Source organism: Cervus elaphus, chromosome 11 (assembly GCF_910594005.1).
Source record: "Cervus elaphus chromosome 11, mCerEla1.1, whole genome shotgun sequence".
Classification (NCBI taxonomy): Eukaryota; Metazoa; Chordata; class Mammalia; order Artiodactyla; family Cervidae; genus Cervus; species Cervus elaphus.
Window position 1 is genome coordinate 99,691,517 of NC_057825.1, and position 22,684 is coordinate 99,714,200.

General features: G+C 54.5%; 3 protein-coding genes across 9 annotated transcripts in view; 2 read left to right on the plus strand and 1 right to left on the minus strand.

The window, feature by feature from the left end:
• The first annotated feature begins 510 nt into the window (after window positions 1–510).
• ANKRD39 (ankyrin repeat domain 39) lies at window positions 511–8,183 on the plus strand. The gene is made up of 4 exons (XM_043918698.1): window positions 511–678; window positions 1,736–1,839; window positions 2,597–2,800; window positions 6,617–8,183. The coding sequence occupies exons 1-4, from the start codon at window positions 579–581 to the stop codon at window positions 6,758–6,760; spliced, it is 552 nt and encodes a 183-aa protein (XP_043774633.1). The 5' UTR covers window positions 511–578; the 3' UTR covers window positions 6,761–8,183.
• The window catches only part of CNNM3 (cyclin and CBS domain divalent metal cation transport mediator 3), a 43,158-nt gene continuing 28,247 nt past the window's right edge, over window positions 7,774–22,684 (minus strand). Inside the window, exons 8-9 of one of the 5 annotated variants that reach the window (XM_043918689.1) lie at window positions 10,722–11,124; window positions 9,778–9,884 (exon numbers count right to left, since the gene is read on the minus strand). In XM_043918689.1, the coding sequence (XP_043774624.1) occupies window positions 10,757–11,124 (368 nt within the window). In that variant the 3' untranslated portion in view covers window positions 9,778–9,884; window positions 10,722–10,756. The other 4 variants (XM_043918688.1, XM_043918692.1, XM_043918690.1 and 1 more) reach the window with 4 other exon arrangements.
• Window positions 9,625–15,517, plus strand: ANKRD23 (ankyrin repeat domain 23). Of its 3 annotated transcripts, XM_043918695.1 has the most exons (9): window positions 9,625–9,716; window positions 11,131–11,277; window positions 11,462–11,590; window positions 12,792–12,917; window positions 13,095–13,193; window positions 13,281–13,379; window positions 13,490–13,588; window positions 13,741–13,839; window positions 13,928–15,517. In XM_043918695.1, the coding sequence occupies exons 1-9, from the start codon at window positions 9,690–9,692 to the stop codon at window positions 14,021–14,023; spliced, it is 921 nt and encodes a 306-aa protein (XP_043774630.1). In that variant the 5' UTR covers window positions 9,625–9,689; the 3' UTR covers window positions 14,024–15,517. The 3 variants fall into 3 exon arrangements, with proteins under 3 accessions (XP_043774630.1, XP_043774631.1, XP_043774632.1); XM_043918696.1 differs by lacking the exon at window positions 13,095–13,193; XM_043918697.1 differs by lacking the exon at window positions 11,462–11,590.

Here is a 22,684-nt window from a genome sequence, read left to right on the forward strand (position 1 = left end):
TTCCCTGCCCACCGCCCCCAGCCCCTACCCCGGGCCTACTTGCTTTCAGGAGCCAATACAAGTTGTAGCCATCTGCCTCCCACGGCATTTCAAGAAGTGGGCAGCAGGGACTAGAGGAAGGAGGGGGTCTTGGCCTTTCAACTGGTCACCGCGCGGCCGTGGGGACCCATCAACCTGAGCCCGAGATGGTGGGGGAAAGAGGTGGGGAAGGGCCTTGGGGCCCGCCTGGTGACCCCCGACCCTGGGGATCCCGGTGGGACGAGGAGAAACTGGAGGGGGCCACAACCATGGCTACCCTCCCCAAGAGTCGGTCCTGGGTCTCAGCGGGCGCGCCCGGGCGTCCGCTTAGCCTGGGACGCCCTCTCGTGGCCGCTTCGGGCCGGCGCGGTGCAGCGCCCCAGGTCCCGCCCTGCCGTCGCGATTGGCTCTCGGGCCCAGACTCAGACGCTTGATTGGTCGGCCCCGTGGTTCATGCGAACGCCGAATGGTCAGACCGGGCGGGTACGCCGAGGCCGCGCCCATGCCGGCCCTTGGCGGTGCCCGAGCCCGGCAGCCGGTGGGCGGGCGCGGAGAGCGACATGGCGGCGCCGCGGCCCTGCGCGGATGGGCCCTGCTGCTCCCACCCCAGCGCGGCGCCCGGCGTGCAGCAGACGCTGGACGAGATGGACTTCGAGAGGGGTGAGGGGGCGTGCGGCTCTGCCGGCCCGGGGCCTTCCGGCGTCCGCAGGCCCCCGGAGCCAAGGAGGTGGCCGTGAACCGGGATCCCTAGAGGGCAGCGGGTGGGGGGTGGGAGCGGGCCTGGTCGGAGCGCGGGCCGGCTGTGGGCTCGCAGCTCCCGCGTAATGAGAGCCCGCCGGGGCCCTGGCGCGAGCTTGGCAATAGCAACGCTGGCTCGTCTGCAGGTCGGGAAACAGGCAATGGCTTCGGTAACTTTCCCCAGTGGTGCGGCGGGATCCGACTCCCCACCTGGTGCGACCCCGGGACACCCAGGCCTGCTCCGGGGTCTGAGAGGGGCCGGGGGGCAGAGTCTGCTTCCAGAACACTGCACCCAGCCCGAGGGTATGGAGCTTCAGACCAGGGGGCTGCGCTGTTCCGGGCTGTGTTGTCGGGCACTGCAGGCATGAGATAAGGCAGATGGCCTCCAGGAGCGCGATGTCATCCTTAACGTGTGCGCCAAGCGGGGTAACTCCTTTGCCCCAGACCATCCATGGTGCCCCCGGCTGTGTGCACAGAGCCTTGCTCTGTCTGGTTCCCCACCACCCACACGGCCTGCCGCCTTTGCCCCCGACTCTGCTCAGGCCTTCCAGCCAGAGTCCCTGAGCAGCGTCTAGGGCTCCGAGGACTCTGAGGGTTCCACAGACTGGATGCCTGCTCACCACTTTGGCTGTGGTTTTCCCTTCAGGCTGGCGCCTGACAGTGTTTGGTTGTGACTGTGTGTTCAAGCATCTTAAATAGCACTCTATCCAGCACTGGTGTGTTTGAAGTGGGGAAGAAGGGAGGTTGTGTCTGGCCAGTCTCCTGTCCTGGGTGGACAAGCCCCTGGTCTGTCTGGCTCACAGCGATGTCTCCAGCACCCCTCACAGTGCGCAGCTCAGAGGAGGTGCTCAGCTCACATTTGTTGAGCAGACGAATTCCCATTTGGTAGATGAGAAAGAAGACAGGTCGAGAGGTAAGGGAAGTGCTAGAAGCCCCCAGTCCGTGAACATTATTCAGTGCTTGGGTTGTGCCTCCGCAGGAATCTGGTCGGCAGCCCTGAACGGAGACCTGGGCCGAGTGAAATGTTTAATCCAAAAGGCGGCGGACCCCAGCCAGCCTGACTCCGCAGGCTACACGGCTCTAGTGAGTTGGGGAGGGGCCTCAGCTCTGGGTTCCTGCTCTCTGGGCGGGGATGATGTTTGCCTTTTCCCTTCTCCCACTCTTTCTTCTCTCCCAGCAGGGTTTCTGTTTAAGCATCTTATGAACCTGGGTTTTTTTAATTAGCCGAGGTGTTTTTCACTGATTGTTTAATATCATTTTCGTAATGGTAAAGAATCCACCTGCCAATGCAGGAGACGTGAGAGACCTGTGTTCCATCCCTGGGTCGGGAAGATCCCTTGGAGAAGGGAATGGCAACCCACTCTAGTATTCTTGCCTGGAAAATCCCATGGATAGAGGAGCCTCTTGGGTTACAGTCCATAGGATCGCAAAGAATCGGACACAACTGAGTGACTAACACTTTGACTTTTCACTTTCATAACGATACTGTGAGGTAGGATTGGTAATTATTGAAACTTCCCTGGCAGTCCAGTGGTTAAGATTTCACCTTCCCATGCAGGAGCACGGGTTCTATCCCTGGTTGGGGAACCAAGATCCCACATTCCTGGGGACTGCTGAGTCCGAATGGTGCCAGGAAAGATCCCGCGTGCCACGACTAAGGCCTGACAACCCCAAAATAAATAAATATGTTTTTTTAATGGAATGGTTATTATTCCCACTGTCCAGTGGCTGAAGCGGAAGCTAGGCATGCCCTGCTCACCCGGCTGCCAGAGGGGGCTCCGGCCGCCGCTGCACCCCTCACCCAGGGTTCCGTCTCTGACCCTGGCTCTGTTCGCTGCAGCACTATGCCAGCCGCAATGGGCACTACGCCGTGTGCCAGTTCCTACTGGAGAGTGGGGCCAAGTGTGATGCCCAGACGCACGGGGGAGCCACCGCCCTGCACCGCGCCAGCTACTGCGGGCACACGGACATTGCCCGGCTCCTGCTCTCGCACGGCTCGAACCCCAGGCTGGCGGACGCCGACGGCATGACCAGTCTGCACAAGGTGCGTCCCCTCTCAGGAGTTTCACAGGCTGCAGGAACTTCTTGTCTCTTATCATTATAAAAGCTAGAACACGGGAATTCTCTGGCTGTCCAGTGTTTAGGACGTGGCACGCTCACTGCTGGGGCCCAGGTTCCATCCCTGGTCAGAGAACTAAGACCTCACAGGCCACACGGCATAGTCAAAAATAAAAGGTATAGCTTGTTCATGGTAGAAAACATGGGGATAACAGAAGAGCATAAAGTAGAGAATCGAGATCATTTGTAATCTCACTGCTCACCCATCATCACTTGAGGATTAACATGTAATTTTCCAGCGAGTTTCCTGTGCACGTAAATAAGTACAAAACATAAGGTGTCGTTTTCTTTCTTAGTGATGCATCCTCAGTGCTGCGTCACGTAGTTTCCTGAAACTTGAACCTCCCCTTGCCTGCCCCTCTAGTCTACTTTCCACACTGACCGGAGTGATCATTTAATTAGAAGTTTTCTGCCTAGAAACACATACCCACAGTGAACAGCTTGAGGCGTACAGAATACCTGCTCTGGACACAAATTTCGCTCCCTGCCCCCCTTCCCGGTAGCTCAGTCTTCTGGGTCACTTTATTGACTGGGGGATTTCTACAGAAATTAACACCTGCGGCTGGCGATTTTTCTTTTGGCTCAAAATTAATTCTGTTATTTCACCAACACTTTGCAAGTTATTGGGCTTCCCAGGTGGCACGGTGGTGAAGAATTCGTCTGCCAAGGCAGGAGATGTGGGTTTAATCCTGGGTCAGGAAGATTCCCCTGGAGGAGAAAATGACAACCCACGCCAGTATTCTTGCCTGGGAAAGCCCATGGACAGAGGAGGGGTCACAAAGAGCACACGCATTGTGGGTTATTACATTCAGTAGTTACACTGGACACACCTGTTAAGTCTTCTAATTTTGGGGAAATGTTGTCTTCAGTCCACTCTGCTGGAAGCAAAGGAGCATTCTCTCTTTTTGTTGCTCTAATATTCATACCATCTGAATCAGAACTTTATTCTGGAGAACTGGCATCTTCTTAGACACTAGCATAGGTGTCGCTTGGAGGACTGGAGAAAGTATCTTCATAAAATTCACCAAAAAATTCTTCACTCAAAATTTCTCGATGCATCATTTTTGAAAATTTAATGTTTATGATATATACAGCGTTGGGACAGGAACCTAACGGAGCACAATGTGAATGATGATGACGATGATGTTACATAATGAACCCTGGTCATTTTTAAACTCCAACAGTGCACAGTGATGTTAATTGTATCTCTGTCTGAAAATGTATTGATATGTCTCTGGTCAGTCATGTGTTAGGGCATCCCCTTTTGCCGATTTCTTGTTTATCTTTGAAAGGCAGTTGATGCATCTGTAAGGCCTGTATGTATAATCTGGTCCTCTCTTAGCCCACTTGATCTTCTCCCAGAGTGATGGTTTAAAGCGCAGTTCGGACCACACCATGTCTTAGAGTCCTCTGAAGGCTTGCTTCTATGAAGTCCTTAAGCTGGTTAACAGGCCTCCTGGGGTTGGCCCCTGCCTACCTGTCAGCTTGTCATGAGCTCCCTCCCGGCCCCTTGCTATTACACTCAGGACCTGCTAGTTGTTTTCAGTTTCTTTCTTTCTTCTTCAAGTAATTTTATTTAGTTTTTTTTTGGCTGGGCCGTGTGGCCTTTTCTCTAGTTGCAGCAAGCAGGAGCTAGTCTTCATTGTAGTGAGCGGGCTTCTCATTGCAGTGGCTTCTTTAGTACTGGAAGACAGGCCGCAGAGATGTAGGCCTCAGTGGTTGCAGCTCCCAGCTCCAGACCACAGGTCCAGTCATTGTGGTCCACAGGCTTAGTTGCTCCTCAGCGTCTGGGATCTTCCCAGATGAACCCGTGTCACCTGTGTTGGCAACAGATTCTTAACCATTGAGCCACCAGGGAAGCCCCCGTCTCCCGTCTCTTGAACCCACTTCTGTATCCCTGCTGTCCGGAGGCCTCTCCATCCCTTTGCTCTCTGGCTTGTGTCTGTTCCTCTTTCTGGACCTCAGCTTCCACATCACACACTCAGAGAGCCTTCCTCTTGCTCGTGGACGGCAGCTCCCCCACCCGGATGCCCGGAGCACCCTGCACCTGGCTCCTCCTGCCTCTCTTCCCTCTTGGAGCCCCTCTTCGTGATCTCTGCCTCTCTCACTGGGGCAGCTGGAGTTGGCCTCGTTTCCTCCTGCAGCCCCAGCACCAGGCTCAGATGCCAAGAGAGCAGCTGGGGGCCCTTTTGTGTGGAGACCCTTGCCGGTTGGCGAGGCAGATTGCTCATTTCCCAGTGGCCTGAACCGATGTTGCTTGAGTGTTTCACCACCACAGCTCCCGTGATGAGTGTTGACAGGCAGGACACTGCCGGGGACAGACCCAGCTGCTTTCACCCACGGCTTGCAGCATTCTCAAGAAATTCAGAGAACGAGTATGTGTGAGGAATATGAATCATCCGGCCCTTCCTTCCAGCCTCCCTCCCTCCCTCCTTCCCTTCTGCAAACGTTGGTGCCTTGTGGGTTTTTTTGCTAAAAATTATTTGGAATTCGTCTCACAAGTGCTCATAACTCACCTGCCTGAATGGAAGCAATAATAATCAGAACCCTGGGTCTGTTCCCATCAAGATATTTATGCCTAGTAAAGATTTAGATTCATATTTGAGATGGTGTTGAGTACTAACATTTGATATCCTTCAGGAGCCCTTGTCTGTTGGAAGAAGTGGGGAATAGAGTGATACAGCTATTGAGATCCCGAACTTTGGGATCAGACAGACCTGACTTGGAACTCCCCAAGCTGCTACACTAGCTCTGTGACCTTGGACAAGTTACTCAATTTTTATAAGCCTCAGTTTGTTCATCTATAAAATAGAAACAATAGTATTTCTTACTTCTGATGGTTATTGGAAACATTGAACAAGATAATCTGTGTAAGTCACCTAACCTGTTCTTTTTTGGAGGATGTGGGTTAGAATTGACATCCGAATGGTTTGTCTCAGAGGGAAGAGGAGAAGCCTGGGTAGTAGACCTAGTTCTCTCTGCTCGTCTGAAAGTCCCCAGGACGAGGGCCCTGTCTGACGCGTCGTGTGCCCGTGGCACCCCTGTAGACGATAGGCGTGTTCGTGTAGATGCTCAGAAATCCAAGGCTCTATACTTGTTCTTTTTTTAAATTTTATTGTTCTTTGGGCGTGCTGGGTCTTTGTGGCTGTGTGCGGGCTTTCTCTAGTTGTAGCGAGTGGAGGCTACTCTAGTTGTGCACAGGGTTCTCGTTGCGGAGCGTGGCTGTGGGTATGTGGGCTCAGTTGCTCTGTGGCATGTGGATCTCCGTGGACCAGGGGTTAAGCCTGTGTCCCCTGGACCACTGAAGAAGTCCCTGCACTTGTTCTTTTTTTTTTTCCTTTTTGGCCGCACCTGGTGGCAGGCAGGCTCGTAGGTCCTTACCAGATCCCTGGGGCATGTGGAATTTTTCTGGACCAGGGATGGAACCTGCACCCTCTGCAGTGTCAGTGCAGAGTCTTAACCACTGGATGGCCAGGGATGTCCTCTGTCCTTGTCCTTAATGTGCAGGCTTGAGCAAAGAAGCATGGCCCCTGAGCAAAGGGCACGGGAGGGAGCGCTCCAGCTGACTGCCCGAGAGGCACCGGGCGCCCCACCACCCTGCACACGCATCACTGGCAGGGGTCAAGGGAAACCTGCTCAGCCAGCCGGCAAGACCTGCTTTAGGACCTAAAGAGCCCCAGACGTAGAGCAAGAAAGCAGGGCGCAGTGGGGTTCAGCTTCCGATCGGCTCCTCTCCCCGCAGGCCGCCGAGAAGGGTCACCTGGACATCTGCTCCCTCCTGCTGCAGCACAGCCCAGCCCTGAAGGCTGTTCGGGACCGGAAGGCCCGGCTCGCCTGCGACCTGCTGCCTGGCAACAGTGACCTGCGGGACCTGCTGGCCAGCTGAGTCGCCGCCCCGTCTCAGACAGCGCCCGAGGACTCAGACTGGCTCTCCCAGCCCCCATCTGGACAGCACCCGAGCCGCAGGGTGAGCGCCTGAGGCCAAAGGAGCCCGGCAGAGCCTCGTTCTGGCCCGGCAAAGCGAGGGGACTCAGATTGCGGGGCGCCAGGGTGGCCGCCTGGACAGATGATTGTATTCTAAATTAGCTCATGTGGGAACATCTATCCGTTTAGAAAAAATAAAGTAATAGCCTCACCTCATCCCCTGCACAAAAATAAATTTGGAGTGAAGACCCAAATCTGAAAATATAAAACTCCGTAAGCATGAGAAGCAGCTTTGGAATACGTGACACATGAAAAGCTGCTTTCTAGCCAGGTGACCTTGGCACAAGTCACTGTCCCCACTGTGTCCCGCGTCCCCATCTCTCGAGAGGAGTGACTGTGGTGGGGTCCGTGTGCGGATGAGACAAGTGAAGATCTGAGGAGCACTGGGGGGGTGCCCAGAGCCGTGCAGACAGCATTTGAGCTCCCACCTCTCCAAAACCTGACCCACACCTGCATCTATACCATAATTTCATTCATGTTAACTGTCCGAGAGACAAGGTGCTATTGCTTTATGTTGCATTCACTGCTGATTGCTAGTGAGGTTGAATGCCTGTCTTCTGTGACCTTGTTCAAATTTAAAGTTTTTAATTTTTAAAATTTTTTTCTTTTTTCATAGGAGTCGTTTATGTACTTTGGATATTGATCCTTTGTTTTGTGTATATATCTATATGTATCTTTTTCATGCTGTCTCTTGACTTATCTGTGTGTGTTGTTACCTGTTTATGAAAATTGGTACAGTGGATGGCAGTTTGGCAATATCTACTAAAATTTAAGTGAGCAAGACCAATACTTCTAATTTCTCTGTAGCTCCCTAGAGAAATATCCATGGATACAAGGTTATTGTGCGTATGTGTGTGTGATCTTAGTTCCCTGACCCGGGATGGAACCTGTGTACCCTGCATTGGAAGCACCGAGTTTTAACCGCAAGTCCCCAAAGGTGTTTATTTACAGATGCATTTACAAAGATGTGCACTGGAGCATGGGGTGAAATGTTAAAGAAAGAAGAAAAAAAGCAGAGCTAACGCCAGCGCTCCCAACAGGGGGCAAGTAAGACTCCGGCCTTGGAGCCACATGAGCAGAGATGAGGGTCCAGCCCACCAATGCAGCCTGTGCTGATGGGGAAAGAGTGCTGAGTCGTGACCACAGTAGAGGGTAGAGCTACACAGGAACACACACACACTCACACACACTCAGGGGGAGTGTCAGGAGGAGGTGTGTGAAACTGCACCCACTGTCTCCCCAGGTGGGGGTCCTGAGCTTGAGTTGCTATGTGTGGACTTACAAGAGGTAATTTTTTTCTTCAATAAAGTAATACCAACAATAAATTAATACTAGTTGCCTCCATGTGAGTACCAGCAGTCTTCCGCTGAGTGTTTCAGATGCAGCGTCAATACCCTCGCCCTGGGACGTTGGAGGAGAGGAGTCGTGGTTCCCTTCCTCAGGACCACAGGCCAAAAATCACCTTTGAGAAAAACACCCTGGGCCGTAAGCACAGAAGAGTTTCTCTAAAAAGTCCTGGGCTTCCCAGGTCTTGGAGCTCAGAAGCCGGCTGCGGGTGGGCCCTCGGCAGCCCTGGACCCACAGCTCTCCCTCCCCAGCTCCCGTCCTCATCTCTGCTCATGTGGCTTCGAGGCCAGAGTCTTACTCACCAGCTATCAGGTTTCCTTTCAAAGGTCAAGGCAGAAATTCAAGGCACAGCTGGGTGGAAGGCATGCTTGGTGTCTTGGGGAGAATTAGGTTGACTGGTAGCTGCAGACAAATCACTTTGCAACTGGATTAATGGTTAATGTTTGTTCTTGGACCTAGAGCAGATCTGAACCTCACCTTGCTGGGGGGGGAAGGATGTGCCCCAGGCCCGGCAGGACGTCTGGCTGGGGGCCTGCATGTGAGCCATGGAAGTCTCTTCCAGAGGTGTGAGGTGCCGATGACAGACTGGGCTTGGCTCCTGATGGTGGCCTAGCTTAGTACCTTGACCTTGACCATTGGAGTGGTGAGGAGGCAGGGGGTTGCCTGGGGAAGAAACCCTAGGAGCAGCCAGGTTTCAGCCTGGAAACTGGCTGAGAGGTGGGAAGTCACTTGGTTTCTTCCTGTAGGAGCCAGGAAGCTTCCTGAGGCAGAAGTCAGCCTCTTCGGCCTCTTCCGTAGAGGTCCTCTTTAGGATCCTGGGCCTCCTGTTGCCAGGGTAGTCGCGTTGTCTCCCCGGATCTCCCGCAGCGAGCCCACGGCCTCCCTCCACAGCAGCGTGGAAGCTCACACTTTTTCTCCATGGTGTCTACACTTGGGAGCATGCATGAGTGCTAGGTCGTTTCAGTCGTGTCCGACTCTTTGCGACCCCATGGGCCATAGCCCACCAGGCCCTTCTGTCCTTGGGATTCTCCAGGCAAGAAAACTGGAGTGGTTTGCCATGCCCTCCTCCAGGGGATCTTCCCGACCCAGGGTTCAAACCAGCATCTTCTGCATTGGCAGGCAGATTCTTTACCACTAGCCCTGCCTGAGGCCCACACTTGGGAGAATGGGAGCCATTTCTCCTTGAACCTGGGCTGGTGGCCCCACGTCCAGGATGTGTGTTGATTGGTTGAAGCACCTCTGAGTAGGTGTGGGATGGGGGTGTCTGAGGATGCAGCTGACTCAGCTCAGAACAGCTCTTTCTCCCGCCTGCAGAGGGCTAAGTGCCCAAAGCAGTATTTTGGTGAGGGTTACAGAGCCACAGAGTTATGTGGCCCGGGGCCCAGGCCTCTGCCTTGCCCTCCCCCCGCCCCCCACTGGCTCTACTATAAAAGGGTTGAGCTGCTCAGCTCCTCTCACCGAGGGCCTGAAGAGCAGGGGGGACCATGAACTTCATCAGCATCCAGCAGCTGGTGAGGACTTGGGGCCGGGCGGCGGGGGTCGGGCAGTGGTCTGGGCGCCCCGGGACTGTCTCAGCAGAACGAGGGGGTCAGGAAGCTGCTTTGTGTGGCCTGAGGAGGTTTGAGGAGTAGAAACATGCGGTTCCGTCTGGTCTGTCTGCCCAGGTCTCACATGAGGGGCTAGGGAGCGAGAGAGGGAGGAGACAGTGAGGAAGGGGCCAGGCAATGGTCGGCAAGGAATTCCTTGAGTTCAGTGGGTTCTCCCCTTGACTGTGATGGCAGAAGAGGAGTGGGAAGTGGCACGTTACCCAGGAGACACGAGTGTGGCCCAGGCGCTGGTTGAGCTCAGCTGTGTTGCTGGTCGTTGCTGGGGAAATGGTCTGGAGGGTCTGACTGCCTTGGCTGGGGAAGGGGAGAAGGTGGGCAGTGACAGAAGCAGGGACACCAGTGACGCTTCAGGCTGTCTGTTGCGGGAGGCTGGGCATGGAGGCCTCAGGTGTCACTTTGCCCCACAGGCCCCACTGCCAGCCAGTTCTGCCTGTGCTGGGAGGCGGGTTGCAGGGCCCAGGAGCTGTTTGATTGCCTGAGTTCACTTTAGAAGGGAATGGAATAGAGTCCCATGTGGCTGGAAACCATACACTCTGCCATCCTATCATTCCAGCCTCTTCTCTCCCCTCAACTTGCTTCTTCCTGGGTGCTGCCAGCTCCTGAATCCTGGGGGTGGGGGCCAGGGGAGGGAGAAAAGAATGTTTTGTTGTACAATGGGCTTCACCCTAGCCCCACTAACTCATTTCATCTTGGGCACCGAGAGGAAAGAGCTAGCTTTACCCCCAAGTTATTATAAAGAGAGCTTCCCAAAGAGCCAAAATCTGAACACAGGAATTTTGGCATTTTACCCAGGAGGCATCTCCGCTGTCCCCCTACTGACCCCCACCCCCACCTGGGGTCAGGTGGCAGTGTGGCGTGATCTGGTAGGAATGTAAGGACAACCACCCAGGAGAGAGGCCCTGAGCTCACCTGGATGCGGCCCAGCAGTATAAATAGATGCGGCGTCAGGCGCCTGCTGCTGGGTTCCTGCTGACAGGACAGAGTGGGCAGCAGCCAGCTACCCTCCCGGGTCTCAGACAATGCTGTAGGTGGCGAGAGCCAACGAGGAGCGGGTGGACCGCCACGGCACTTCGCACATGTCCAGACAGGCTCGTTGATCTTTGTATGTCAACTCCTGGCAGGACCCCACCCTGTCCAGCACCATTGTGTGTGCTCAGTTTTGTCACTTGGTCATGTCTGACTTTGCGGCCCCGTGGGCTGCAGCCCACCAGGCTCCCCTGTGCGTGGAATTCTTCAGGCAAGAAAACTGGAGTGGGTGGCCATTGCCTTAGGGCTCCTCCTAATTTTCCCGAGTCTTTGTCCTCGTCTGTGCCTACAGGTAAGTGGAGAGAGAGTTGAAACGACGAAATTGGAACGTGGACATGGAGTTCCTGATCCTGGAGGGGGGCTTCACAGCTGGAGGCTGGGGCCCCAGGAGGCCGAGGCCCGGGAGAGGCAGAAACTGGACGAGGAGAAGAGGAGAAGAGTGAGTGGCCAGCGGTGGCGGCCCAGGGGGCTGGGTGCAGGCAGGCTGAGCAGTGGGGCTCAGGGACTGATAGCCTGGGTGGGCACTCCCGCTGCCTAAAGACAAGGGTGAGACCAACCAAGAGATGCCCCAGGGCTCCAGTGGCCAGCGGCTGACGGCTCGCGTGGTCCTGTTTCTGCCACAGCTTGAAAGATTTAACAGTTCCAGAACTAACTTGGAGAACCTGGCTGATTTGGAAAAGTTGGTTCAAAGACGGAAAGAAAAGCGACTGAAACGCAGGGTCCCCCCCAAGGCACCCCAGCCTGAGGTCAAGGTGAGCGAGGGTGCACACCCGGGCTGGAGTTCATGAGCCGGAGCCTCCCGTCCCCAGGAGAGGCCCGGGGAGGCGCTGCCCACCACACCCGGAGACCCCTTTGCCCCCGCTGGCAGCCTGCCTGGGCTGCTGGTGAAACAGAGCACCTCAAGCTGGGGACTTAGACGGCAGCTGTGTATGCACGGTCTGCTCAGAGGCTGGCAGTCCGAGATCAGGGCTTCATCCCGAGGCTCTGGGGCTGGATCTGTCCATGCCTCTCCCCAGCTAGGGGTTGCTGGTAATCTGTCATTTCCTTGGCACGTGGATGTGTTGCCCCGGTCTCTGCTCTGAGCTCACACAATCCACGAGGCCTTCCACGTGTGCGTGCCTGTATCCTAATGTCCCCTTTCAGTAAGGACTTGTCATATTGGAACAGGGCCTACCTACTCCAGGATGACCTCATCTTAAACAAGTACAGCTACAGTGACCCCATTTCCAAGTAAGGTCACTCTCAGAGTGCTGGGGTTAGGACCTTAACATCTGAACTTGGAGGAGAAACAGCTCAATCCATAACCCCCACCCCATATACCTGTTCAGTCTTCCGGGGGCAGGATTGTTTTTTTTAAAGTTTGTATGTATTTACGTAATTGGCTGTGTGGGATCTAAATTGCATCATTCTGAATCTTTGGTTGCAGCGCATGGACTCTCTAGTTGTGGCTTTCGGACTTCGAAGCGCACAAGCTCTGTAGTTTTGATGTGTGGGTTTAGTTGCCCTGTGGCGTATGGGATCTTAGTTCCCTAATCAGGGATAGAACCCATGTCCCCTGCATTGCAAGGGAGATTCTCAACCGTTGGACCACCAGAGGAGTCCCTGGGGGCAGGTTTTTTTAATCTATTGTTTGTATAAGCTGATAGTGTGCTGGTCCTCAGCCAGCTCTCTGGTTAGACTGGTGAGGCCATGCATCCCAGCAGCCTCTCGAGTGAGTGGGCCTTGTCCTTGAACTTAGCTGGCTTTCCCGGTGGCTCAGATGGTAAAGAATCTGCCTGCAATGCAGGAGACCAGGGTTCGATCCCTGGGTCAGGAAGATCCCCTGGAGTAGGAAATGACAACTCACTCGTCTTCTTGCCTAGAGAAATCCCATGGACAGAGGAGCCTGGCGGCTGTAGTCCATGAGGTCAGAGTCAGACATGACTGAGCAACTAACACTTTGAACTTACTCAGCCGCAGCCACAGGCCCAGCTGGAACCTGTGGACCTGGAGGTGTTCCTGAAGGCAGCTGCCGAGAACCAGGAGGCCCTGATTGACAAGTACCTGGCGGACGGAGGGGACCCCAATGCCCATGACAAGGTAGCGAGGGTGGTGCAGGCGTGGTGCATGCCTAGGAAGCCACAGGGCTTTTGTTTCATGGGGCCCAAGTCCCGTGGTGCCTCCTGAGTGGGGAGGGAGTGGCACTGGGGGCAAGGTCATGGGGTGGGACCAAGGGTGGCCAAGCTTCCTGCACCCGACCTCCCGCCCTCTCCCCAGCTGCACCGCACGGCCTTGCACTGGGCCTGTCTGAACGGTCACTGTGAGCTTGTGAACAAGCTGCTGGAGGCGGGTGCTGCCGTGGACGCTCGGGACTTGGTGAGACCCAGGGAAGGGCCACCCCCGCAGCAAACCTCCCACTGGCTTCCCCACACATCACGGTGAGCTGGGTGCTTCTCTTTGCAGCTGGACAGGACCCCAGTGTTCTGGGCCTGCCGCAGAGGCCACCTGGACATCCTCAAACAGCTGCTTAACCGGGGCGCCCAGGTCAACGCCCGAGACAAGGTGAGGGCACAGGCCGGGGGCGGGGGAGGGTGGGGAGCCCGAGGCTCTCGGGGTAGGAACACAGCCGTGCCAGCCTGTGATGACACCGCTGCCCCTCACCGCTCCCTCAGATCTGGAGCACGCCCCTGCACGTGGCCGTGCGCACGGGACACTGTGACTGCCTGGAGCACCTCATCGCCTGCGGGGCCCGCATCGACGCGCAGGACAAGGTTGGCGTCTGGTCACCAGAGGTTGGGGCGGCTCACCCCCGGGGCTGGGGCCCGAGGGAGCCCGAGCTCAGCCACGCATGGTGCCCGCTGACCCGCCTGCCCCTCCCAGGGGGGCAGGGCTGAGGAGGATGACACCCCATCCCTCTCGACAGGAAGGCGACACGGCTCTGCACGAGGCAGTCCGGCATGGGCGCTACAGAGCCATGAAGCTGCTGCTGCTCTACGGGGCTGGGCTGGGCGTGCGCAACGCGGTGAGTGTGGGCGGGCAGCGGGGCAGGCAGCAGGGCGGGGTGGGCGGCTCAGGGACGAGTGGGCTCTGAGCCAGCGCCCTCCTTCCAGGCTTCGGTGACCCCAGTGCAGCTGGCCCGGGACTGGCAGAGGGGCATCCAGGAAGCACTGCAGGCCCACGTCAGGCACAGCCGGACCCGGTGCTGACCACCTGCGGGGCCACTCAGCCTCATTCCAGCCCCACCACCTCCCGCCCTCCCATGGTCCTTCCTTGGTACACCCCGGCCTGACCCCTCGTCTCCAGGCAGCCCTGTCAGGGCCGCTCCGAGAGGGGGACAGGTAGGAAAGCCTTCCTGCCTCCAGTCCTGGGGCTGAGCCGTGCCCAGGAGGGCGCAAGCTGGGGGCCGAGGCAGAAGACCCGGGTATGGGGGGCAGGAAACTGGGTCCAGTTGAGGGGCAGCAGAGGGTCGGCGCCAGGACGGAACGGGAAGGGAGCGAGCCTCAGGCTTCCAGGGCCAGTGCAGGAGACAGCTCCTTGGTGTCCACCGGCCCTGTGGCCAGGAGACGACCAGGCTCAGCCCTCCACGAGGGCCCGCCTGCCGTCAGGGGGTGATGTGTCGCGAGGCCAGCGCCATCCGGGCCACACAGGTGCCCTTGGGCACAGGTTTCTCCAGGGGCCTCAGTTCCTATCAGCAGCAACCCTGATAGCGTCCGGAGTGGCTCCAGACGCTTCAGCCTTGCGGCTCTGAGCTGGGTCTGGCTGGACGGGGCTGCTCAGCGGGTTTGAGCCCCCCAGCACAGAAGGCCAGCCCCAGCCCGGTTGCCTCAGCAGCCCCAGGGCTGACGAGCTGGAGCTAACATTTACCCCAGGGAAGCCTTGTGCCCCTTTGTCAGGCCTGCCTGCCGCACTCGTCCGCCAGCTGGCAGCTCTTTGCAGAGGAAGCACCCGGGTGCTGGGGGTTGCTTGTGGCCCACTCAGCTTCTGGGGCGGTGGCCCGTAACCCTACTCTGCCCTGGGCGCGGACGCCCCCCTGGCACGAGCGTGGCACCGTGGCCTGGCCCCTGTAGCGACACCACTTCACCCACCATCAGGGCAGGACGCGGAGGGCTCTGAGCTCACCTGCTCCTTCCCCTTCTCTCCCGACCCGAGGTGGCCTAAGGCCCAGCCTCCACACACTCCCCTAAAGTTTCCTCTCACCATCCTTCCCGGCTCATGCCGCACACAAGCGGACTTGCGCCTGTACCACTGGCGGGGCTGGGTCCTTTAGTGCCAGAAACCGGAAAGCAAACCTTTGAGAACAATTCTGCCCCAAATGGAGAACCACAGGCAGAGGGATGGGCTCCCGGACGGAGGTCAGCCTCCCTCATGTAAGGAACCTGGGCTGATAGCCTACTCTGCAGCAGTTATTTTTTAGTCTCACTGGCCGCTTTCTCAGGCCGAGGACAAAGCAATTTCTACTCTGTGAAAAAGCTGGCAAGAGCTCTGAAGGGCGGCCGCGTGCCCGCCCCTCACATAGGCAGCTCCTGCCCTGTCGTGACAGAGCCCCCCGTTCACCCAGACATGGGGGCCATGGCGAACAGCTGGTCAAGTTCACAGAGAAGACGACTTCCCATCTAGAAAATGGGGACACTTAAGTGACAGACAGAAATACCTTTTTATATGCATCACTACTTTTTGTTCATTAAAACTTGTTGATTATCCATCATGGCCTGGTTGTCTGTTCTGGGCCAGAAGGGCCAGTTCCACTGGCCTTGGGCTTCGTCTCCTCAGCAGCAAAGCCAGGCCTGATTACCATGCTGGCCCGAGAGCAAGACCGGCCCCTGAAAGCAGAGCAAGCAGGCAGGGCAGTGCTTCTCAGCTAGGCTGCCTGTTAGAATGAGGAGGGAAGATTTCAAAGATCCTCATTTTGGGTTCCCCTGGTGGCCCGGTAGTTAAGAATCCACCTGCCAACACAGGCAACATGGGTTCAATCCCTGGTCCAGGAAGAGCCCACCGGCAGAGCAGCTGAGCCTGTGAGCCCCAACGATTGAGCCCGTGCCCTAGAGCCTGGGAGCAACAACTACTGCAGCCCACACGCCGCGAGCCTGTGCTCGGCGCCGAGAGAAGCCACAACTGAGAACGGCCCCCACTCACAACTCGAGAAAAACAAGCGCAGAAACGAACATTCAGCAGTCAAAAAATTTGAAAAAATCCTGACGTTCAGGGAGTTTTGAAAATTCCCTGGTGGTCCCATGCTGCCACTGCATGGGGCAAGGGTTCAGTCGCTAGTCAGGGAGCTCAGATCCAGCACGCCATATGGCCAAGAGGTTAAAATAACACAAAACCTTGATGTCCAGCCTGAGGAAATCAGAATCCCAAGGGTGGGCCCAGGGGCCCAGGAATAAGCATTTTCATATAGTTGACATGCCTGTCTATGAAGGTGATCCTAAGGAATCTTATTTCTAAAAAAAATGAAAATAGCACCTAGAATGATCTCAGGATACAAAAACCTTTTTCTGTACACTAGTGATGATTCTGAATACTAAAACACACAGTACGACTTATAATTTGCTAAAAAGGAAACCCACTTATGTGTAAATCTTACAAAACATGTAAGGACCTGCAGGCTGAAAACTACGGTGCTGATGAATGAATCAAATTTAAATAGATGGGAGACATACACATGGATTGAAAGATGTAACTGAGTAAAGATGTCAGTGCCACCTAAATTGATACACAAGTTTAACCAGTTCCTGACAAAACCCCAGCAAAGTTTTTTTTTTTTTTTGTAGATTAGACAAGTTATTCTAAAATTTAAAACATACAACTCTGGAGAAGAACAAAATGGAAGAAATCAGTCTACTGATTTCAGGGAACTACTAAATAGCTCCTAGGTGGTACTAGTGGTAAAGAACCTGCCTGCCAAAGCAGGAGACAGTTAAGAATGTGGGCTTGATCCCTGGGTCAGGAAGATCCCCTGGAGGAGGGCATGGCAACCCACTCCAGTATTCTTGCCTGGAGAATCCCATGGACAGAGGAGCCTGGCGGGCTGCAGTCCATGGGGTTGCAGAGTTGTACACGACTAAAGCAACTTAGCAGCACTCAGTAATCAAGACAGGGTGGTACCAATGGAGAGATAGACACATCAGTCAATGGAACAGAATAGATGACCCAGAAGCAGAGAAAACAAATAAGCCAAAAGATGCAAAAGTTATTCACTGGAGGAAAGACATGCTTTACAACAAATGGTACTTAAGGTAATGAACATCTATAGGCAAAAAAGACAACAACCACCCTTTACTCAAAATGGATCACAAAGGGCTTCCCTGGTGGCTCCGTGGTAAAGAACCCACCTGCCAATGTACAAGACACGGGCTCGATCCCTGGTCTGGGAGGACCCCACACGCCATGGAACAATTAGGCCGTGAGCCACAACTACTGAGCCTACGTGCCTAGAGCCTGAGCGCCACAAGAGCAGCCACGGCAATGAGCCCGTAGACTGCAGTAAAGAGCAGCCCCATTCCTGGGGCTGGAGAGAAGCCCGAGCAACAAAGACGACCAAGCACAGCCAAAAATAAATGACTGAAGAAAAACAAGATCACAAACGTAAACGCAGTGAAAAACTATAAACACTTTGTAAAAACAATCTTCAAGATCAAGTCTAGATTTAAAAAAAGAAAAACTAGGTAAAGATTTCTTAGGTGGTTTAGTTGCTAAATCATGTCTGACTCTTGTGACCCCATGGACTGTAGCCCGCCAGGCTCCTCTGTCAATGGGATTCTCCAGGCAAGAATACTGGAGTGGGCTGCCATTTCATGACACCAAAAGCATGATCCATAAACAATGAGTAAACTGGAATTCATCAAAATTTATTTCTGCTCTATAAAAAATCCCATTAAGATAAAAAAAAATAAGCTACAGACTGGGAAAAATATTTGCAAACCAAAAACCCAATAAAGCCTAGTAATTCTCAAAACTCAGCAGCAAAAGAACCAAACAGTCTAATTGGAAAATGGACAAAAGACATAAACAGACTTTTCACAAAGTGAAATAAGCACATGAAAAAATACACATTATGGAAATGCAAATAAAATCCACAATGAGATAGCACTACATACTTACCAGAAGGGCTAAAATACGTGACACCACCAAGGCCTGGGGAGGACATGGGGAAAAAACTCAACATATTGCTGGTGGGAGTGTAAAGTTGTGCAGGTGCTCCGAAAAGGTTTGGCAGTTTCTTTTAAAACCTAAATATGCAATAACGATACAAACCTGGCAACTGCATGCCTAATCCTTTAGCTCAGGGAAAAGAAAACCAGTGTCTGCACAAGAACCTGTGATGAATGTTCATAGCAGCTTTATTTGGAATAGCCAAAAACCGGAACCCACCCAGATGTCCTTAGACAGGACAGCGAGTCTGTGGTGGAATACCACACAGCAATCACGAAGCAACAACTGACTGACACGTGCAACAGCCTGGAGGAGACCCCAGAACAATGCGCCGAGTGAAGAAAGCCAGTCCCCACACTTACATACCACAGGACCCCATTTATACAGCATTCTTCAAATGACAAAATTACAGAGATGATGTACAGATTAGTGGTTGCCAGGGATTACGGGTAGTGGCCAGAGGGGGTGGGTGTGGCTTTAAGAGCATCTGTTGGAGGGAGATCCTAGTGAGGAACAGTTCTGTATCTAGACTGAAGTGGTGGTTACACAAATCTACATGTGATAAGATGCTACAGAACTACATACCCACATTGCACCAGAGTCAGATTCCTGGTTTTCATACTGTACTCTAACTATGTAAGACAGTGTAATCATGGAGGAAAACTGGGGGAAGGATACATGGGACCTCTATCCTTGCAACTTCCTATGAATCTGTCATTATTTCAAAGTAAAAAGTTATAGGAGAAAAATAGGAAAAAAGGCAATAGCTCTAAATGCAACTTGGTGTCCTGGGTTGGGTCCTGCAACAGAAAAGGACATTATGGAAAATTTGATAAAAACCCAAATGAAGTCTGTAATTTAGTTAATAGTTTTGTACCAATGTTAATTTTTTAATTTTGATAAGTGCACCAAGGTTATAGATGTTAACATTCAGGGAAGCAGGCGTGATCTGTGAATATAAAATAATTTTACAGAATAAAATCCTGATGCCTGGACTGATTAAATCAGAATCCCTGGGTGGGTGGGTTGGGGGGAGCGGCCCAGGGAGCAGTATTTTTAACTTGCCATGTGATTCCAATGTGCAGCCAAGGTTAACCACCACTCTTCTGCAGAGAGAAAAAATTTTCAAGTATCTATTTCCCACCTGGGTTTGCTCTTGAGAGAGAATTCCTTGAGAAGTTTCTAAGTGAGCAGGCCACTGTTTTTTGGCCTTCACTCCCACTGATCCTGGATAAGGACCCAAATGCCACTGAGAAAGGTTCAGAAATCCTCCTGCCTCCCTCCCTGGGATCCCCATGATGCCCCAGTTTCTGCGCAGCTAAAGCACCACGGAAGGTGGATGTAGGTAACCAGAAGACGATACAAACGCCTTCTTGTTCCCACTTCTCTGAAGCCCCAGAGAGCTGGAATGGGAATAAAACCATGAGCTTAAAACATCTCAGAGCTCTAAGAAAAACTTTTGATTTCACCTTTTTTCCAAAGACAGGTGACGGGGGTCTACCTGGTCCATACCCAGCCCTGCCTCCCTTGCTGCTCTCCATGCGCTTTCCAGGCACACAGCACCCCGGGGGCCTCCGGCGACCCACTCTGGGATCTGACGACAACGGATCAGGTGCATCACAGCAATCCCTTCCCCCTACCTATGACCTCTTCTTAACACACGGAAAACGACAATACTGTTAGTGCCACTGAGCCAGGCAGGTGGAGGAGCCGCAGGAAGAAGGGGCTCCTGAACCCCGCAGGGGCCAGTGTGCTCGCTCTGGGCTTGGGACAGGGCAGGAAAAGCCACCTCCACGGGAGGCAGCGGGCCTGGAGGACACAGCTTCCAGCTTTGGCGCATGCCTGGAAGCATGGTGTCATAAGGGAAGCCAGCAAGGCTGGCGTGGCCAAGCCCACGGATGTGAAACCCCAGCCCACATGGTGCGCTCGGTTTGCTCAAGAGGTGCTGCCAGCAGCAGAAGGTTGGCAAATGAAGCAGAGAGAGTGCAGGTCACGGCCACAGGAAGGCAGTTACTGCGCTCACATCGTGGCCTGGCCGGAGAGGTATAAAGACACTGTCACAGGGAGGCTGGCCCCGGGGACTGGAGATGACGCTGTTCCTTTCACTCCATTCGGCAGCAGACCTGGAGGGCTGGCCCCCACTGACCCTCGTGTTCTAGGGGTGGGGAGGCAGAACCTGCTGAAGGCTCCTGGCACTGATGTCTAGTTCGGAGGACAGCCAGGACCTGCATGTACAAGGCCATCTAAAACGTGGCCCGCAGGGGACGGGATGGGCTGGCAGGAAGCTGCTTTCCGGCTTGCTCCAGTTCCCCACGTGCTTGTCTATTCCCCAGACCTGGGGCTGCTTGACAAGCGGCTAAACTCCCGGGTTCCGCCCGGGGCTCTCCTCTGCTGGGAGGCCGGGTCTGCTGTGGTTGGATCCTAGAGAGGAGAGGAGGGTCAGTGTTAGAGCATCAATCAAGGGAGCGGGTCCTATGAAACCAGCTGTAAATCCTCTTTGGGAAGGCAGCGGGCGGGTGAGGCAGGGGAGCCTCAGGCCTATTCGGGAGGCACTGAGGCAGAGCTGGGAGGATTTAGTTAAGAAAATGGTCAGCCTCACGAGAGAAAACCACTGTGAGGACGGAGGCCATCACCGAGAGGCAGGGAGGCAGGGCTGCTGCCCATGGGAGGCCAAGGCCACAGGGCCAGGCGGGCAGCACACCGGGCACCAGAAGGAAGCGGTCACTGCCAAGGCCTCCTAGAAAATGAGCCAAGAAGTACCAACAAGGGACAAGAAGTGCCCACTCACCCCCCATGGAGGAGAGCCTCCCTTCTGGGGGAGAGGTCTGCAGGGCACCCCCAGCAGCTAACAGGCTAGGGAAGGGAAGCAAAGAGAAGGTAAAGTAAAAGGAGAGATATTTACCTGGGGTGTTGTCTGAAACAAAAAATGCTCACTAGTCCACAGTCAATTATCAACTGCAGTTTCCAAATGTGCCAAAGAGGGAAAGGTCTATCGGGAAGGCTAGAGAGAGAGAAGGAAGAGGTGGGGAGGAGGGGAGAGAGAGAGGATACGCGCCAGGGAGCCGTACCCGCAGGGCCCCCGCTCAGCAGTGCTGCTGAGACGAGGCCGCAAAGCCAGGGGGCCTGGGAGGCGTGGCCGAGCATGGACGCTCCCTGGCAACCCCGCCCAGGGAACGATGGACACGGGAGAGCTTCCAGATTTCAAATGGCAGACCAGGGCTCGGAAAGTGGCGTCCAAGAGCATCGCTAGGTTTTGTGGGTCTTGGTGACAACGACTCAACTCCACCGTCTCAGCTCAAAGGCAGCTGCACGCAAGCCAGCAGCAGATGGGCGCATCCAATCAAACGCTGTGAGAACGGGCAGACTGGGCCCTCAGGCCATTTCCGACCCAGCTGTATGCAGCTGCAAATTACGGTGCTTTCCAAGCATTTCAGTGAAAGTAGTTCTCTGCTGGGGAACCTAGAGCTGGAGTCACTCAGAAGGCAGCTCTGACCTGCGCTGTTTCAGCAGGGCCCTGGGGACACGTCCACTGATTTCCCTCAGCAGCAAAGCAGGAGATTAAGAGAGATGAAATGCAAGACCCTGAGGGCTGCCCAGGGCCAACATCAGGCTGCATTTAGGGAAGAATTAACACTGTGACTACAGAACAGGGGCTAGTAATCCATCACAAAGAAGAAATGGCCCACAAGCCACTAATAAACGATTCCCTCGGCAGACTGTCCAACAAGTGGCTCAAGCCGCAAAAGGATTTAAAAAAAAAAAACTTTGGGTATATGATAAAAGATGAACAGAAAAACCAGGATTCTTAGGTTTCTACCTTAACTACAACCTGTGCAGTCTGAGTAGTAGATGGAGCCAGAAAAGCTCACACATGAGAAAACTAAAAGCAAAAGGCTTGCATTCTGCAAAACAAAATTGCCCTGGTTTTTGAGACCTGAGTCTAAAGAGATGGTGTGAATTTCTGTGTAAGGGGTGCCTCACAAAATAAAAGGTCATGGTGGGTAAACACAGGAGCGGGCTGAAGGGAACGAAGGATCTGTTCATTCAGAAAGGGGCGAGACTGTGCCCAGCTCCAGGACCCAGCATGACCCCGGGAGTCCTTCACCAGCACCAGACTCACGAAGTGGAGCCACAGTGAGGCCCGGCGGGGGGGGGGGGGGGGGGGGGGGGGGGCTCTGCCCCTCACATCTCAGGAAGCACCTGTCCATCACTGAACCGTGTTTTCTTCTCAACTGTGGCTCCAGTAACCAGACCCATTCCCTGTGAGGCACCACAACCCACAGGCCAAGGGTGCGCCCAGGTTCTAAGCCAGAGTGCCTGTCTCTCCTGGCCTCCAACTCTCATCTGGAAAATGGGCATAACAACTACCACTTCTCAGAACTTCAGGGAAGTTATCTGAGCTGAGTCAGGATAAGGCGGGCTCTCAACACAGCGCAAGGCACAGGCAGCCTTCAGTAAGACCTCAGTGTCCCCACTACAGGGTGGGATGTGGTGGGGGATGGAGCAAGAGGAGTCAGACCGCTGCAGGCCCCCTTCGGCCTCTCCAAAGCCCCACCAAACCCTGCTGGTCCTGAACAACGAGGGCAGCAAAGCTCTCTGACCAGTCCTACCACTCCTACCCAAAGCCGCTAGTTTACAGACTCCTTTTTGTTTTCCCTCCTTACACAGTTAGGGTGGGGTTTCCCCTCTCCCCCTGCAGAGTCCGCTTTCTCCTG